The 16,977-nt window shown below is 40.4% G+C and overlaps 1 protein-coding gene across 2 annotated transcripts in view; it reads right to left on the bottom strand.

Annotated features, from left to right (window-relative positions):
• Positions 1-347: 347 nt before the first annotated feature.
• Positions 348-16,977, bottom strand: part of LOC146679162 (nuclear receptor ROR-alpha A-like) — a 192,424-nt gene continuing 175,794 nt past the window's right edge. For both annotated transcript variants that reach the window (XM_085408569.1, XM_085408577.1), the window contains 5 exons: positions 16,871-16,977; positions 16,575-16,682; positions 6,428-6,538; positions 6,190-6,302; positions 348-5,332 (listed from right to left, as the gene is read on the bottom strand). The exon at positions 16,871-16,977 is cut by the window's right edge and continues 26 nt beyond it. In XM_085408569.1, the coding sequence (XP_085264695.1) occupies positions 5,168-5,332; positions 6,190-6,302; positions 6,428-6,538; positions 16,575-16,682; positions 16,871-16,977 (604 nt within the window). In that variant the 3' untranslated portion in view covers positions 348-5,167. The remainder of the gene's footprint in view (positions 5,333-6,189; positions 6,303-6,427; positions 6,539-16,574; positions 16,683-16,870) is intronic.

The raw sequence follows: 16,977 nt of genomic DNA, 5'->3' as shown, positions 1-16,977 counted from the left end.
ACACACACACACACACACACTCTCACATGCATACAGATGTTTACACATACACACACATAGTGCCTTGTCTTAGAACCATTTTTGGGGGGTTATGGTGGGCGTTGCTTTGCTGTGATGTGTATTGTGTGAACTGTCTTCCCAATAAAAGGCAGCAAGCGGAGGCCGTCGCCGGGGTCATTTTGTGGTAGGATTCAGAGAATATTCAGGAATTAGAAAAAAGCATCAAATCCTTAGAAAAAGCCTACGCGTCCCACCAAGATCAGGAAACATTGAACAAAATACGCAAAACAAAACTAGAATTAAATGAGATAATTGATAAAATAAAAATAAAAAAACAGAATTCTTAGTACGTAGCTTACAAAATTACAAACATGGTAATAAATCCGGTCAATTTCTAGCACACCAGCCAAAAATAAATAAAGAAAAAACAACTGTATGTGCTGTTCAAGATTCATCTGGGAACACAGTATATGACCCGAAACAAATAAACAACATTTTCAGGAATTTCTATAAAACGTTGTATTCACCACAAATAATGTGGAACATAAAATCAGCCTTTATGTGGATGATGTGTTACTTTTTCTCCAAAACTCACAAACCAATATCTCTGGGGTGATTGAATTGATAAACTCTTTTGCAAGAATATCAGATTACTCAATTAACTGGTCAAAATCTACAGTCCTCCCGATTAATTGCTCCCTCCATAATTCTTCTTCAACACTACCACAATCGGGAAATATAAAATATTTAGGTATTAATGTTTCTCCCAAGCTTGCAGATCTAACTAAATTAAACCATATCCCACTTTTAAAGAAGGTAGAAGGCGATCTGGCTAGATGGAAATGTCTACCCATATCACTCATGGGAAGGGTTGCCGCTATAAAAATGATGGTCTTACCAAAAATAAATTATTTATTCTCAATGATTCTCACTTCGGGGGTGGGGTGCCCTCAGCCTCTCGGCCTGGAGCTCGGTCACTCTGGCACAGTTGGTTGCAGGCGGAGCTCACGGGCACGTCACTGCAACCCCCCCTGGCTTTGGCTCCGCGGCTGCTGACTGACCCCTCATCTGGGGCTTTCCTCAGGTCTTTCTGGGATAGTGGCGCGGCTGCCCCTCTGTTGGTCTTCCTTGGCCTCTTGTGTTCTGGACGTCTGGAGTTTTGCTCACAGGCTGTACACACGGGTGCTCACAAACACAAACTACACCCTTTTTGGCTCCTACCTCAAAGCACACTGTGCGCTGTCGATCTTACGTGCTGCACAGTAATGTTTAATATTTAGTATTTACTGTTATATTCACATATATCATCCTGATGTTGTTTATTATGTTGCTCTTTTTTTTTTTTCTGCTTGTTTTCTCTTTTTTCTTTCTCAACAGGTGATCCAGGTGATTGATAGATGGATTTTTTGTCCGCTTATTTTGTTGTTTTTTGCCCTTTATCCCCGTCCCTCTTCCCCGCTGTTTTTCTTTCCCTCTTTCTTTTCCCCAGTCAAATCTGTCCCGTATTTAGCAAGTGAAAATAAAATAAACAATTTAAAAAAAAGGGTGAATCAAATAGACCATTACGGCAAGGCTGGGACGGTCCATTTGGTAAAGTAAATCCGTTGGGCATCTTTCTTCACCTTTAGACGAAGAAAGAATTCTGATGGCAAAAGAGCCAAACGGGACGGGCAAAAAAAAAAAAAAAAAAAAAAAAAAAAAAAAGGATTCAGAGTACTTTCTGAGACGCCGGCTGGGGCCTCCCTTGCTAGCAAGTAAAAGATGTTCGTCTTGTTTTTGTCGTTAACGAGAATAAGTCTCTAAACTAGTGGGGCTTGTGGAAACACAGACCCAACACTATCTGTGACTTTCTCAAGTCTGAAGCCATGCGTTGTGTTTTTTTTTTTTTATTAAGATTCAGAGGAGCTCACTTCCACAGTCTGGGACCTGTGACTGGTGTGTTTTTGCTGCCTAAGAGGCACAAAAACAACCAAACAGACGTTTGACAGCAAGTCTCATGGATTCATTCACTGTGACTTTCTTCTGTTCTGATGCTGCACGTGGGTAAAAATTCCACAAACAGGGGTGGACACACACACACACACACACACACACACACACACACACACACACACACACACACACACACACACACACACACACACACACACTCTAGGCAGTGGAGAGACTGCCTTTAGTGCAACACATCCCTTTCTTCACACTGCATAGTTGTTGTTTCTTCCTATGAGGCAGGGTCAGTATTGCTCCTCAAAGCTTGTTTTTTGTAGTATTGCTCTTATTATATTGAATTCTAATCATGTTAACATGATTTTTCTTTTGGAAATACAGGAGGGATAACACATGTTTAATTGTTTCTTTGTTTTTACTTTTGTAATCCTCTGTGTAATTTGTAAAGTGTGTCTGCTAATCTGAGTGGAGGCTTGCTGCATATTCTTGTTTTACAGGAAAGGGAAAAGTTTAAATGTTGCATTCTTTTTCCAGCATCTAACAGAGTAAAAAGCTTTTAAGCACACACAAAGTAAAATATACAGCTCAGTGTCACAGCCACCAGGTGGTGCTAAAGATTTACTGCTGTGAATATCTGCAGGAGGTGCCGGGACACATGCAACAGATGGGCAGCTGAGGAGGAGGAGGCTGGATGAATGCAAGGGAGGATGGGGGTCACGGTGAAATCATAGAGACTGATTCTATGGCTGTTAAATCTCTGCTGCTGAAGGGAGGAGGACCTGTCGCATGGGTGTTTTAATTACACACAATTTAACCGATAAAAATCATTCGTTATATTGGGTAAAATTAATCAGCTGTCTTCATCATGTTTACTATTTAGTTTGTCTCCTTGGCTACAAGAAAAGACACAACATTAACATCTAAAACAGAGAACTTTGGGGATTTGATGCCTCAGAAGGGATGAGGCCTCAATATAATCTTGCTGACAGCACTGCACAGTAGTTTATTACTCATCAAATCAGATTTAAAAACAAAAAACAACTCATCTTCAGGTAAATTGAAAGAAATGGTGACTGATGAAGCAGAATCTGTATTTATCCTGTGTTATTTCATCAGCTACACCCTGGGCCCTGCAGTGAAAGTTAGGACAGAGTTAATGACAGTCACAGAGGGCAGATACACCATGATGTGAAAGCTCTACAACTCTTCGACACAGCAGACAGCTTGTGCTAAAAATAACATAAAATAAAAGGTTTGCATACACAGGGGGCCACACATGTACACCAGAACACGGCACCCTGGTACAAAGGAGAAGAGCTCATCGAAAGTGTTGTGAACAACCACCGAGTTGCTTTGATGGCAGTACGAACATCATGGCACACAAACAGAACCAGATTTTGCACTGTATGCCTCATAGAGACTGGAAACGAACGCAGACTGGTCCCAGACCACTGCAGAAACAGGAACAGCTTTAATTTAACACATGGATTCATTTGAGTTTTCTTCTTTTCTCAGTTATTGATTTGATATTTCCTTAGTGGGCCTAATAGACTGTATATAAAAGATGGACGACTACCCATCGTTTTTGAACTTTTTTTTTTTTTTTTGATGATGGATGTCACAATATTTGCTGAGTATGAGGTATGAGCTGATGGTAGCAAGCTTGGTTAGCAAGCTGCTATGAATGCAATGCACAGAAACACATGTGCTATCTGCTAGTTAGTAATAGACGTATAAATGACTATAATTTCACTCACCAAAAACAAAGCACAGAGCTTGTACAGTCTGCAACTCACAGCAGCACATACCAGTTGTCACATAATTTCAATAAAGGCAGACAGCCATCAATTAAGCAGCCATGACAATAGGATATATTTAGGGCTGGATCATGTGACCCTGAGTCCTCCCTTAGTTATGCTGTCATAGGCATAGGCTGCTGGGGGATTCCCATGATGCACTGGGTGTTTCTTCAATGCATCATGGGACTTGTGTTAATAGACCTCTCTGCACTGAATCATACCTGTTATTAAGCTCTGGCTCTCCTCCACAGCATGTCTCTATCCTGTCTTCCTTCTCTTGCCCCAACCAATCACAGCAGATGGCCCCGCCCCTCCCTAAGCCTGGTTCTGCCGGAGGTTTCTTCCTGTTAAAAGAGAGTTTTTCCTTCCCACTGTCGCCAAAGTGCTTGCTCATAGGGGGTCATTTGATTGTTCGTTTTTTTCTCTGTATCTATTATTGTAGGGTCTACTGTACAATATAAAGCGCCTTGAAGCGACTTCTTTGGCGCTGTATAAATAAAATTGAATTGAATGACTTTAAGCTAAATGGATGAGTTAAAAAACTACAGATTCCAAAATAAATGTTTGTATTGTTTTGTAAGTTTGGCATTCCAACATAGGAGTCTCTATGCACCGACTCACTTTCAGAGCTAGCATCAAGTGGTGATTAAAGGAAATGCAGTTTTTGTCACTTTGGAACTGGAGATCACGGCTGTGGTGCTGTGCTATGTATCTGAGCAATGACTCATACAGTATTTTCAGTAAATAGCACTGAAAATGTTGCAACTGATGTCACTTGATAGAAGTCAAGAGGACGTTGGGATTATTTGATCATTTTGCTAATATCAGCTGAGACTATGATCAATGTAACATAACATTTCCACAAAGTATCCAAAGTTGTAGAAGCAGCTGTGTGAATGTGGTGCTTTTCATATGCACTCACTCTCACAAAGGGTAAGAACAATTTTACTTTGCAAATTAAAATTAGGAAATTATTTTTGCTACCTTTTAATCTTTTGATCATAAAGTAAAACTGTCTGTGGACAAGTCAATGGATCCAACATCATTCTCTCCAACAAACGCAGGAAACTCAAAGCTTTAACAATCAGGTAAACGAAACAAAAAACAAGTATCAGTGCGAGTACTGTTAGAGGTGAGTCTGATCCAGGTTCAGAAGCCTGGATACATGACGTGGGCTAATGAGACCACCTGACTCCTCAGAGCAAACTCACAGACACGAGAGGAGGACGAGGAGGAGGAAAAACAAACTGAGGAGAAGATGAACTCGGGTTTCTTTGTGTCTGTGTCAGGTGTCCAGGAGATGAAGTACAGCAGCTGCACAGTCGCCATCTTCGGCTGTGTAGGACGCCACCCCGTCCGCAGTGTCTATGGAAACTGGGCGCAATCTGTCTGGATACACCGGCTTTGGTGCCAGTGACAGTTCAGTCGCTGTTCTGCAGGGTCAGTTCGAGGTCAGCACCGAACAGCTCCTTATAAAGAGGAGGGAAGTGCGATCGAACGATGTCCGGGTAAACGGCTCTGAACGTGCACAGCTTCTCAGTGTGTCGACTGCACAGCGAACGCAACGCTGACGCCTCACATCTGAGCTGATGGGAGAAATGAGAAGAAAGAGGCAAGGAAAGGGAGGAGACAAGGAAACAAGAATAGAAAAGAGGAGACAAAGAGAAATTAGGATAGAAGCGGAGAAGTGAAAAAAAGAAGAAGAAGAAGAAAAAGACGAAGAAAGGAAGTGGGAATAAATTAATGTTTAGCTCTTTAGAATAATGTGTAATGTGATCACAAAGAGTCTACCATACACAGTCTCATGAGTATTCTTACACCCTTAACTTCACTGGTGCTCAGTGGAGAAATATGAGTTATACAGTTGTACTTCCACACTTGTCCACAACAGGGCAGCAAAGAGCTATTTCTCCATTAGGCATGCCCTGCTGGATTATATTTACCATGTTTTTGGTTAGTTTTCTCTGCCAGCACATTATTATGATTTTTTGCATCTACAACCAACTCATTGGTGCAACAAAAGAATACTGATAACCACAACAACTTTCAGTTGTGCGTCAAACTGTTTCTGAGTTGACAAGTACATCGACAAGCACAATACAGTGCGTTCATTGCAGACATCACTGTGTATGTTTCTGTAATTATGAATCTAACAGTCTGCTCAAAGACTTTAATCAAAATCATATTTAAATGTTTAGTTATCATTGTTATCTATTCATTTTCAAATTAACTGTTTTACTAAAATGCTGAAAAAAATAGTTAAGCACTTTTTCGGATGTTAAGCTCGAACTTTTCAGAAAAGTCTGTGTGGCTCAAATTTGAGTATAATTTTTAGTTTAGTTCCCGTCTGCATGTTTACGCTCCATTCATGTACTCTGTGTGTGTGTGTGTCACACACACACACACACACACACACACAGAGGTTTGCATGCACCACGGGTACCTTGTTCAGGACTTCGTCCTCTCTCTGGTTCTTCTGCAGCACATGTTGCAGAGCAAGCTGAGTCTTCTGCTGCAGCTTCTCCACCTGCAGCTTCTCCTGCAGCCACGACCGATCTAAACAAACACACACACACACACACACACACACACACACACACACACACACACACACACACACAGTTATTTAACTCAACAAGTCAGTGTAGAACATCTGATCAGATGGTGAAGGAAGGACGTACCTGCAGAAAGCAGAATGAACGCTGAGAAGAGAGCAAGCTCGTCCTCTGATAGGTGCAGCGAGCACATGCTCTTAGCAAAGTCGAACACCGCCGTGATGAAATCATCACAGCCTGGGAGAACACGGAAAACACCGGAAACATGCTCAGTGACTTACAGAGGCCAACAGAAACGTCAGATTGCATCAGTAGCGTTGTAGAAAATGTAATTATCACATCAACACATATTTTATTATTTAAGACAATCCAACAGACAAGAACTGCGACATCATTCCTGTGCTTTTGTGATCGATGATCCAAAGAAGCAGCCAAACGTTCCCTGTTACTTTTTTTGGGGTGGCTTCTTTTCTGATGCATCTTGAGATGTTTGGAGTAGTTAAAAAATGTTAAAAAGACGCATCTTCAGTCAAAGAGAAGCACTAAAGAGAAGGAGGACATGTGATTTGGAGGCACGGTCTTCCTCTGTGGCAGGCTGCAAGTCAAAGCAGCTGCACGAGTGTTCAAACTTTAGTCTGAGAAAGAAAGAAAAGCAGGCATCTGATTCCACTCTGTTCAGAGGGCACACAGGAAAGGATGAAAAATCAGGAAGAAAACCTGATGGAAATGTGACATTACTTCCTGTATTACTCTGAGCAGTAACCCTGCTCAGAGTAATACAGGAAGTAATGTCACATTTCCATTGCTCAGGTCCCATGCTACACCAACTTTTCCACACATGAAAACCAGGAACCTGAACCAAACAAGTGTGGAGCAGGGAAATTATTTTACTGCTATTGTTAAATAATTGTCATCATTACCATTGCATTAATAATATAATCTGGAGTTTATATTGTGTTTAGAGGTTTAAACAGTGTGTCTTTCAGAAAGGCTAAAAGTAACAGGACAGGAAACAGGCTTGGAGAGTTTTGCAGAAGTGGAAGTTATTTTGAGCAGCAGGCTAAGACGAGGCTTTAACAATGTAACAGATAGCTTTAAGAAGGCCTTAAGCAGTTATGACTATTTTATACACAATGCATATCTGTGCTTATTAAAGAGTTGGAGCTCGGTCAATTAATTGGGGGTCGGAAGCTTTGTTCGGCGCGATGTTCGGACAATCTATTGTGCAAGTGACTTGGAGCCATAGAAGGAATTGCAATACATGCTTACAAAACACTTATATATCAGATCATTTTATATTAAGCTTTTAGTAGGGGTTCTTGATTAAAACATTTATTTAGTAGAAGACATACATATAGTCTCAGTGAGCCTCTGGTCTGGTAAAAGGTCAGAAGTGCAACAGGTGAATTGAGAAAGAGCATTTGAGGACGAGACACAGACAGTAGGTGAAGAGGTGACACAAAGAGCATGTGAGGTCAACACACACACACACACATGAGTTAGATTTATTTAGAGGAGAGATTAGTCATGTCTCGGCAAGAAAGAGGAACAATTCACTTTAAGACAAGAACGGAAAGTACCAGCCATGAAAATAGAAGATGATCTTCTGGGTGAAAAGCTATTGTGGTGTCGATCTGATCTATGTATAAAATGTATCTGTGACGCATGAAGGGGCGTCAGTAAATCAAACCCTGATGCTATAAAATATCTGTTTATGCTTTGATTAAGTCGGAGATCACTTGCTGTCGGCGTACAGAGTGTTCTTCCCACACGTGTGTTCATTAAAATCATTGTTTGACCAAGACCTTCTGGACCATGGGTGGTTTGTACTCTCCCTCCTCAATTTTGAACCTTAACATTTGGGGGCTCGTCCGGGATTGAGGAGGGAGGATTGGAGGTTTAGATGGAGAAATTTGGTGGTCTCTGAGGTGGTCTGACGGGCAGACATGAATTCCAGTGGTCGAAGTGAGTGGGCATAAGCCGGCTTATCCAAAAGGTAAGGCACTACCTGTTGAATTATTTCCAAAGTGTGCCAAATTGGACATGATAAGATTTAAGTCTACTCACTGAAATTACTGGTGGATGTCTGTTTTGATTTTGATGAAAATTTCATGAGTTGAAGCAGTTAGAGTCTGCCAGGAAAAGTTTAAATACTGGGTTGAAGTCCCAAAGAAATTGAGTTCGAGTCTCAAGTAGTTTGGTAGGGAATTGGTTATTGTGTTGGTTAGAGTCCAAATTTGGTCATAAGAGTGGACCTGAGCGGTCATTTTGTGAGTTGGAGTCTCCATTGACCACTAGGTTGCACCTGCCTCAGTTATACACTTGTTTCGGGTGTTGATTGTTGTTTCAAAGTATTATAAATTATTTTAGAACGGAACCGTGGGGGTTCTAGGAAGCGCAGTGCTCAGAGGTAATGCTTGCCAATGCCAAGGACGCTTAGGCATTGTCCTCGAAGAGGGATAGTCAGTTGGTCACTGTGGAGCTTGGGGCACTCCAGAATAACTAGGAGATAGAGTCTCCTTACCGTTTGGAACGGTAGTCTGCGCTTTTTTGGACAGGAGAAGTTGGACTTCGGGCGTGTAACTTTAACTTAACACTTTGGGGTAAGCCTTGGCTGTGAAACGCCAAAATTAGAGCTTCAGGCAAAGTTTGGGTTGGTTGATGCTTTTAAATTGGGTTAGGGATTTTAGAGATGAGGCCAGAAACAGTTAAAGTCTTGATACTGGTTAATTGGTCGCAAAAAACTCAGGGAGTTTATCCGCTGGGCGGTTATTTTAAATTTGTCGAAATTGTGTAGGCGCTAAAGCTGACAGATCTGACAGTGGTTGTAAATATAAGACGTCGTTGTAATATAAAATAAGAGATCTCTGTGTGAAAGGAGTCTGAGGCAATGCTGGAGCTATTTTTAGACGGTGTGTGTGTGAGTGAAAATGCAAATGAGTAAGCAGTGAACTGTTTAAGCCACAGTTGGTTTTACAAATACTGCTGCAAACATTGTAGAGTGTGTGTTTAAAATGCCATTTATGTTTATTAGAGGACTATAAATAAAGTTTTGAGTTGCCGTAGTGGATGTATAGTAATTGACTGAGTTTGGATGTAGATATATAAATATATTGAGTGCACTGTATATACTTAAGACTAACACATCACTTTCAGTAGTAACTTTTCTCCAGCATTAGTTGCTGGTGTGTTTTATTTTTAATTTCTTGTGTGTGCGGTGAGAATTAATGGAGGTTCCAATTTTTCGTTTGTTTTTTGTTTTTTACTTGCTCTTTTTGATTATGACAAGCATGTCTAAAATACTCTTAGGAAAGTGTGTTTTGAGTTATATTCCTCAACTCTGGTCACACTTTAAGTGTGTGAATGCGGTGACTAGAAGGTTTTGAATGATGAATAAAGGTGTGAGAGGTATTTCTTTGGTGATGTAAAGTAGGATGTTTTAAAGTTTGAAAGTGTTTTTAATTTAAGAGATGCATGAGTGATGTTATAAGAGTTTAGTTTATTTAAAAGGTGTGTGTGTGAGAGGATTATGAAATCATTGTGTGAATGATGCTACATTTTAGATCAAAAGTTAGTAGAATTACAGAGGGTTTGTAGATTGTAAATACAAAATAAGTTTGATTAGCCTGCAGAAACAGAAAAGCAGCTTGAGCTGCTCTGAGAAGTTGTGTGTGTGTGACAGGAAGTTACATGCGCATAAAAGGAAGTGACTGTGATGAGTGAGCACCCAGAGAGAGAAACAGATGAGTTAAACTCTAGGCAGATAAAGCGAATGGAGGTTTTGAGAAAAGAAATGAAAAGGATATTAATTGTATGTTTTAGTGTGTCAACACAGATTACAGATAAATAAAGGTGGACTTCTCTCAACCTGGAATTTTGAGTACGGCGCCAAAACCACTAGAGTAGCATAATTGGGAGAAAACAGGCCAGATTTTGGCTTAAAATTTTACAGCTTGACCTCGCACTTGTCCCCATCCTGAGAAGAAGCTCAAAGGACAGTTAATCTCCTGATGAAGACCGACAGAACATCGTGGACTTCAAGAATTAACAGCAGCCAAAAGACAGTGCAACTGACTCGTTAACACTGAAACCAAATTGACGGGACCAGCAGCAGCATGGAAAAGCACACGGTGCAACATGTACTGTAAATTACAGGCGGGGCAGTTGAACAGTGGGATAATGAGCTGTGGAAAGCACTGGACATTGATTGTCAGATTTGCCATGCTTGGAGTAATCTTGAAAGAGATGACTGAGAGGATCAACAGAAAAGAAGAAACCACGTGATGAAACATGCACGGTGGACAGCAGGCTGGTAAGAACAGTGTGACATGACTGTTTAAAGGCACTGAATGTGGTATTTTGCCAGGCTGGGACTTGATCCAAAAGGAAAATACTGAAGAGAAACAGAGAAGAAACAGACTGTGTTTGCTGGAATTCAAGACAACAAAAGGACACAGAGAAGAGGACAGTGACCAGTGAGAGGCGAAGCCGGACGAGTTCGACTGTGAGAATACAGGGTGTAATTAGGATTGAAATGAAAGCCTGAACTCATGATGGTTTAGAGATGTCCACCGTCACAAACAAAGAGGTAAACAAGAATAGAAAACATACATAGACAAAGTGTTACATGTGAAATTATTTCTGGAAAGAATCAGAAGTGAGATAGTTTTGAATTAAGAAATCAGGGAAAAGATGCATGAATTAAACCTGACTATAACATATAGAGGCAATGAAGAAAGCAGCTTACACTCACTGAACATTAACAAAATACATAGGAAAAGCAATGAAGACCTGCTTACACGTATATACATGACATAAGTTGGGATTTCTGACCAGAGAGAGGGAAACGGGTAGTTTAAGTACTTATGATAATAATGAAAATGTCTCAGTTGTGTTTCTTTAGGGGCGAAAGAGACCTGGATCAATTCTCCCCATGCAGCGGTCGGAAGAAACCTGTAGGTTAACTTGACTGGACATGCCAAGGCAAGTTTCTGGTTGAATTGTTTACAGCGCCATGTCTCCATAAACCTGACAAGTGGGCCCTAACTTCTGGCTGAGGAGCAGGGATGCTGTTAATAAGGTGGGAACTTAAAATTTGGGTTAGCAAATTTGGGAAAGACAACTGACGGCTTGAGTGGAGAATTGTGCAGGAGTCTGACACACTGCAAAAGGCAACATATGCAAATTCACATACACAAACAGAAAATGCATTAACCTTATAAAGACAAGACAAGCTCATGGAGTTTAATGCATAGACACTGATTAAACCTGGCTAAGAACACAAACATATGCAATGAAGAACAGCTTGCTATTTTGTATGAATGATACAATGGTGTGAATGTTTAATAAAATGCATTTGAGTTTGTAATTGAGGAATAGAAGAAGCCATATGACAAAGGGAGTGAGTTATGTAAACAAAAAGTGATTAAAGTAGTTTTAAAAAGAGTGACTTAGGAGTGCTCTCTCGTACTGAGTGATCAAAACCAGTGATCACTGTAGAAAGAAATAAAATGATTTAATGAGTTGGGAATGTTTAAACATATGTTTCTGTTGTTACAGCTTTTTGAGAGATGACTCAGTATGCACATTAGCTGGAGTGAGTGGTGACGTAGGAGCTTCCTGTATGTGTGTGACTGAGGAAGTGACTTTCAGAAGAGGAAGCATGGCAGACAAGAGAAGTACAGAGTTGGGTAGGAAATTTATAGTTTAGTGATATGTTGTTGTAAGGGGGTCTTATGCTGAATGTAAGTATGTTAAAGGGGGTGATTTTTGTGTGCAAATTGTGTGGTTTTAATGAGACTTTCGGTGTATTGAGGAGGTGAAATTATGTGGTGGCAAGACTTGTGTGTTTAAGGTTGTTGAGGTTGTTGTGGTGATGGGTTGATTCTGTCAGTTAGGTTTGGGTTGTTGTTTTTGTTTTTAATAGAGGGAGTTTTAGGAAACATGGACATGTCTAAAAATTGGGCCCGTTATTTTGTAACAGTGCACTTAAAGAAAACCTGTCAGGTGATTTTGTTTTGTTTTTATGAGCTAACAATTAGCTCTATTTTTTTCATTTCTGTTTTAAGCAGGCCTGCAACAGTGAATAACGGCGCTGAAAATTCTCGGGAGGAGCAAATATAGGGGGGCTTTCCAGATTGCAATTGGCTGAGGAGAAAGCTACCTGGGGACTATTCAGGTCGTAAGTCCCTGTAAAAAGGATTTTATGCGAGTCAATCCAGTCCAAAAGCATAAAGAAATATTTTCCTATGGAAAATAAAAAATGACTGAGCTCATTTTGCTGAGGGTGGAGAATCTGACGCGGGAAGCTCCACTATTAGCAAAAATATGGAGTGAATGTGTGAGTGAATGTGAGGATGAATAAATGTGGACAAACAATTTGCTTTTACCAGAGAAAATTTCTGTTTTGTTTTATTGACTGGGGTTAGATTATGGGATTATAGTATATTGTTGGGAGAATGCTAAATGCTAAAGGGGAAATATTTTTTGATATAACTCAGTTACCATTAATTGTAGAAACACATGACTGATAATTGTTCTGTTTTAAGTTTATTTGTAAGATATAGATTGGAACATGAGTGGGGAATACTGAGCATTTTTAAGTTTTGTATAGTATCTTGACACATGAAATGTATCAAGATAAAGGGGGGTTTAGGGTGTATTAATTTAATTGTTTAATAATTTAGGATCATTTCAGGACCTTTTGGGTTTTTGATTATTTGGATATGGTAAAACTGAAACTGTTATTTTTAAGTTAAGGTTAAAGGATTAAAAGTGAACTTGTCACGGTTTGCGGGGCAAGCCGTGTGGAGTTGTAGAAAAGGACCCAAAAGGCGGCAGCTCTGGTGCAGGTGAATATTTATTTACAACGGTGGGCACAAAACAGCACTGGTGGAAAAACAAGAAACCGGAAACCTAAACTGGGTAAGCTAATAACACAAACCAGAAACGAGGATGCAGGGAGGTCCGGGCAAATACACAAGAGATGCAGGGAGACCGAGGGAGAACACAGACATAACAGGCTGGGGGAAACATGGAATAAACACAAAGAGAGACGAGAGCTCATAAATACACAGAGGGGCACAAGGGGGTAAGAGTCACAAAGGGAAAAACACTTAGGGAACACCACAACAGGACACCTCAGAAAACCTGGCCTAAATAAGGAGCGAAAATACAAGGAACCAAGAATACTGGGCCAACATGGCCCAGGACCATGACAGAACTGAATTCTGTTTAGAAGATACAATGCCGGTTTTTCAAAGCTGTGAATAATTCTTAGAGGTAAAATTAGTGAGGGTTGAAGGAGTAGAACAGCTTTGATTTCTTTTTGATTTCTAGAAGTAGTGGTTATAATGTAGGCTTACACATACAGATATTACATAGGTGGTATGTTTAGGATAAAGGGGAGAGCTTATAAATAGAAATGATTTTTATACATATTGCATTTTTTGATATGAGTTATTGAAGTTATTGAAGGATTGCACACGCTTACAGACACAGAGTTAAGAAACACACATGACAGTATTGATTCCAGGCAAAAGGCCTCAAATTCATTTAGCTTTTTAACTGAACTTAAAGAAGGACCAAAGAGGAAGGAAAGCATATATTTTGGTGAAGTCTGATAAACTAGAATTAGAAGGTATTGTTACATTAAAAGGAGCAAAATGAAATAAAAAGGCTATACCAAAACGGGTTATAACATAGGAAATGTGAGGTTTTAAAATGAAGTTAGTGTTAACACACAGGAGTTGTTTCAAGGCAGCATTTAGCTATGATGAAATGTATACAGGAGTAATTGCTTATATGCTTAAACTTAATTGATTAAGGTGGTTGTTTTCTTTTGGATCTTTTAGAGTAGAGGAACTTGCAGCAGCGACAATTTGTGCACAGGATGTTGATGATCAGATAAGGGAAAAATAGAGCGAGCAACCGGACGTGAAAGTAGGGCTTAAAGAGTTTTAAAGGGATGAGTAATGTTGAAGAATATATATAAATATAAGTCAATAAGTTAAGAACATAATTAGGATCAGGCTTTTGATTACAGAGTCCCAAAAAGGATAAGTTAGGGAGATGCAGGAAAAGGTGTTTTGTTTCCTTTGCAGAAGATCGATTTCGGCGACCATAGGAGGGGCGAGGATCCTGGAGATCTCGAGGCTTGCTGAACCACCAGAGAGGGACTGAGAAAACCAAAGCTTACACATGGAGTGTTCTCGAATGGGAGCTGGTGTTTATTACTGGACCAAGTAGATGACAGGAGGTTGTCTGATTTGCTGAGCGAGGACGCAATGTATTGCGACCTCTGGTGTGCCAGAGGTCGAGAGAGGGAGTGTGGAGCAGGGAAATTATTTTACTGCTATTGTTAAATAATTGTCATCATTACCATTGCATTAATAATATAATCTGGAGTTTATATTGTGTTTAGAGGTTTAAACAGTGTGTCTTTCAGAAAGGCTAAAAGTAACAGGACAGGAAACAGGCTTGGAGAGTTTTGCAGAAGTGGAAGTTATTTTGAGCAGCAGGCTAAGACGAGGCTTTAACAATGTAACAGATAGCTTTAAGAAGGCCTTAAGCAGTTATGACTATTTTATACACAATGCATATCTGTGCTTATTAAAGAGTTGGAGCTCGGTCAATTAATTGGGGGTCGGAAGCTTTGTTCGGCGCGATGTTCGGACAATCTATTGTGCAAGTGACTTGGAGCCATAGAAGGAATTGCAATACATGCTTACAAAACACTTATATATCAGATCATTTTATATTAAGCTTTTAGTAGGGGTTCTTGATTAAAACATTTATTTAGTAGAAGACATACATATAGTCTCAGTGAGCCTCTGGTCTGGTAAAAGGTCAGAAGTGCAACAGGTGAATTGAGAAAGAGCATTTGAGGACGAGACACAGACAGTAGGTGAAGAGGTGACACAAAGAGCATGTGAGGTCAACACACACACACACACACATGAGTTAGATTTATTTAGAGGAGAGATTAGTCATGTCTCGGCAAGAAAGAGGAACAATTCACTTTAAGACAAGAACGGAAAGTACCAGCCATGAAAATAGAAGATGATCTTCTGGGTGAAAAGCTATTGTGGTGTTGATCTGATCTATGTATAAAATGTATCTGTGACGCATGAAGGGGCGTCAGTAAATCAAACCCTGATGCTATAAAATATCTGTTTATGCTTTGATTAAGTCGGAGATCACTTGCTGTCGGCGTACAGAGTGTTCTTCCCACACGTGTGTTCATTAAAATCATTGTTTGACCAAGACCTTCTGGACCATGGGTGGTTTGTACTCTCCCTCCTCAATTTTGAACCTTAACACAAGCCACCTGGTCCACATGTGTCCAACCTTACAAACCCCTTTCATCAGTGAAAAACAAGGAAAGCACCAGCTTTTGCACACCTGAGGCTTTTTTCCAACTCTGTTTCTGCGTTACACGACCCCACCCGACTCTCAGGAATCAATACAGGAACAGATAAAGCTTCCAAGTACTAAGAGAAGCCTGTAGTGATGAAATTCCAAGAAAATATTTCCCCTGAAAGTTAGCACTGAATCTTGGTAGAGATAAAAGTTATTCACAAAGCGTCTGAGCCCTTAAGAGAGTTCCTGAAGTGAAAAACCGTTAGGAGGGGCTAGGGAGACTTTTAGGAGGCTTAAGAGTTTCTTTAGGAGAGGAAAAAATGGCAGAAGAACCAAGTGTAACAGTACTGGAGGAAGAAGAATATCTGCAGTGTTTAAACCTCAGAGGATGTTCCTTCTCCACCTGCAGACAGTTAGAGATGGAGGGGAGGTTGGAGAGACGGCTGACTTTTTGAACTATTCACTTGGTCTTGCTGTGAGGTGGCAGTGCTAACCACTGCACCTCCGTGCCCCACATTAGAAACTCTCTGAAAGGATTCTCAGAATGTGTGTGGATACCAGCCCAGACCTGTGAGCTGCACTGGCACTTATAAAATCCTCATATTTAGAAATAGAAGTAGTTTGAGTGACTGTGTCCAGTCAGCTGACTGTGCTATAGGTGCACACCTGTAGAGTTTTGACACATCTCAGTTATAAGTAGATCCGACCAGACTTTCTACATTAGCAGATTATTATCAGCTGTTAGAAAGTAGCACTGCCCACACAAATATCTATACTTTTAATTCATACTTTTAATTTATTTTAACCCTAAATTTATAAATTTGGGGTTTTAATTTATAATTGGAGCTTATGTAGGGGTTTTATCGATGATAAAAACCCTATGACACCTCAGTAGAAAATGAACTCTGCTCACCTAAAGCTTTGAAGACTTCAGGACCTGCAAACTTCCCATCGAAGAAGACAGTGTTGTTCTGCGAGTCAAACACTCGGCACATTCGTAGAAAGACGACCTCCAGAGAGCCTGGCAGAGAAAACGAGGAGATGCTGAGGACACACAAACTGAGAGGAAAGGCTCCTCCAGCTGAAAACACCCGGGGCATTAAATCTACTTGCTGGGATTTCCTTATCTGGATTATTGCGACGTCGTTGTTGTGCTTTTCACAAGTTTAAAAAAAGCGAAATGAAAATGAATCCAATCTGTGCTCTCACCAGCTTTCAGCAGTACGATCTGGTCATTCTGGCACAGATCCATGAAGCCGTCGATGCGTTTAGCAAACTCCACCACATACTGAATGGCCTCTGTGATCTTCACAGCA

Source organism: Rhamphochromis longiceps, linkage group LG1 (assembly GCF_057381845.1).
Source record: "Rhamphochromis longiceps isolate RC_006_pf linkage group LG1, R_longiceps_female_GT1.1, whole genome shotgun sequence".
Lineage (NCBI taxonomy): Eukaryota > Metazoa > Chordata > Actinopteri > Cichliformes > Cichlidae > Rhamphochromis > Rhamphochromis longiceps.
This window is presented reverse-complemented; position numbering and strand designations above follow the sequence as displayed.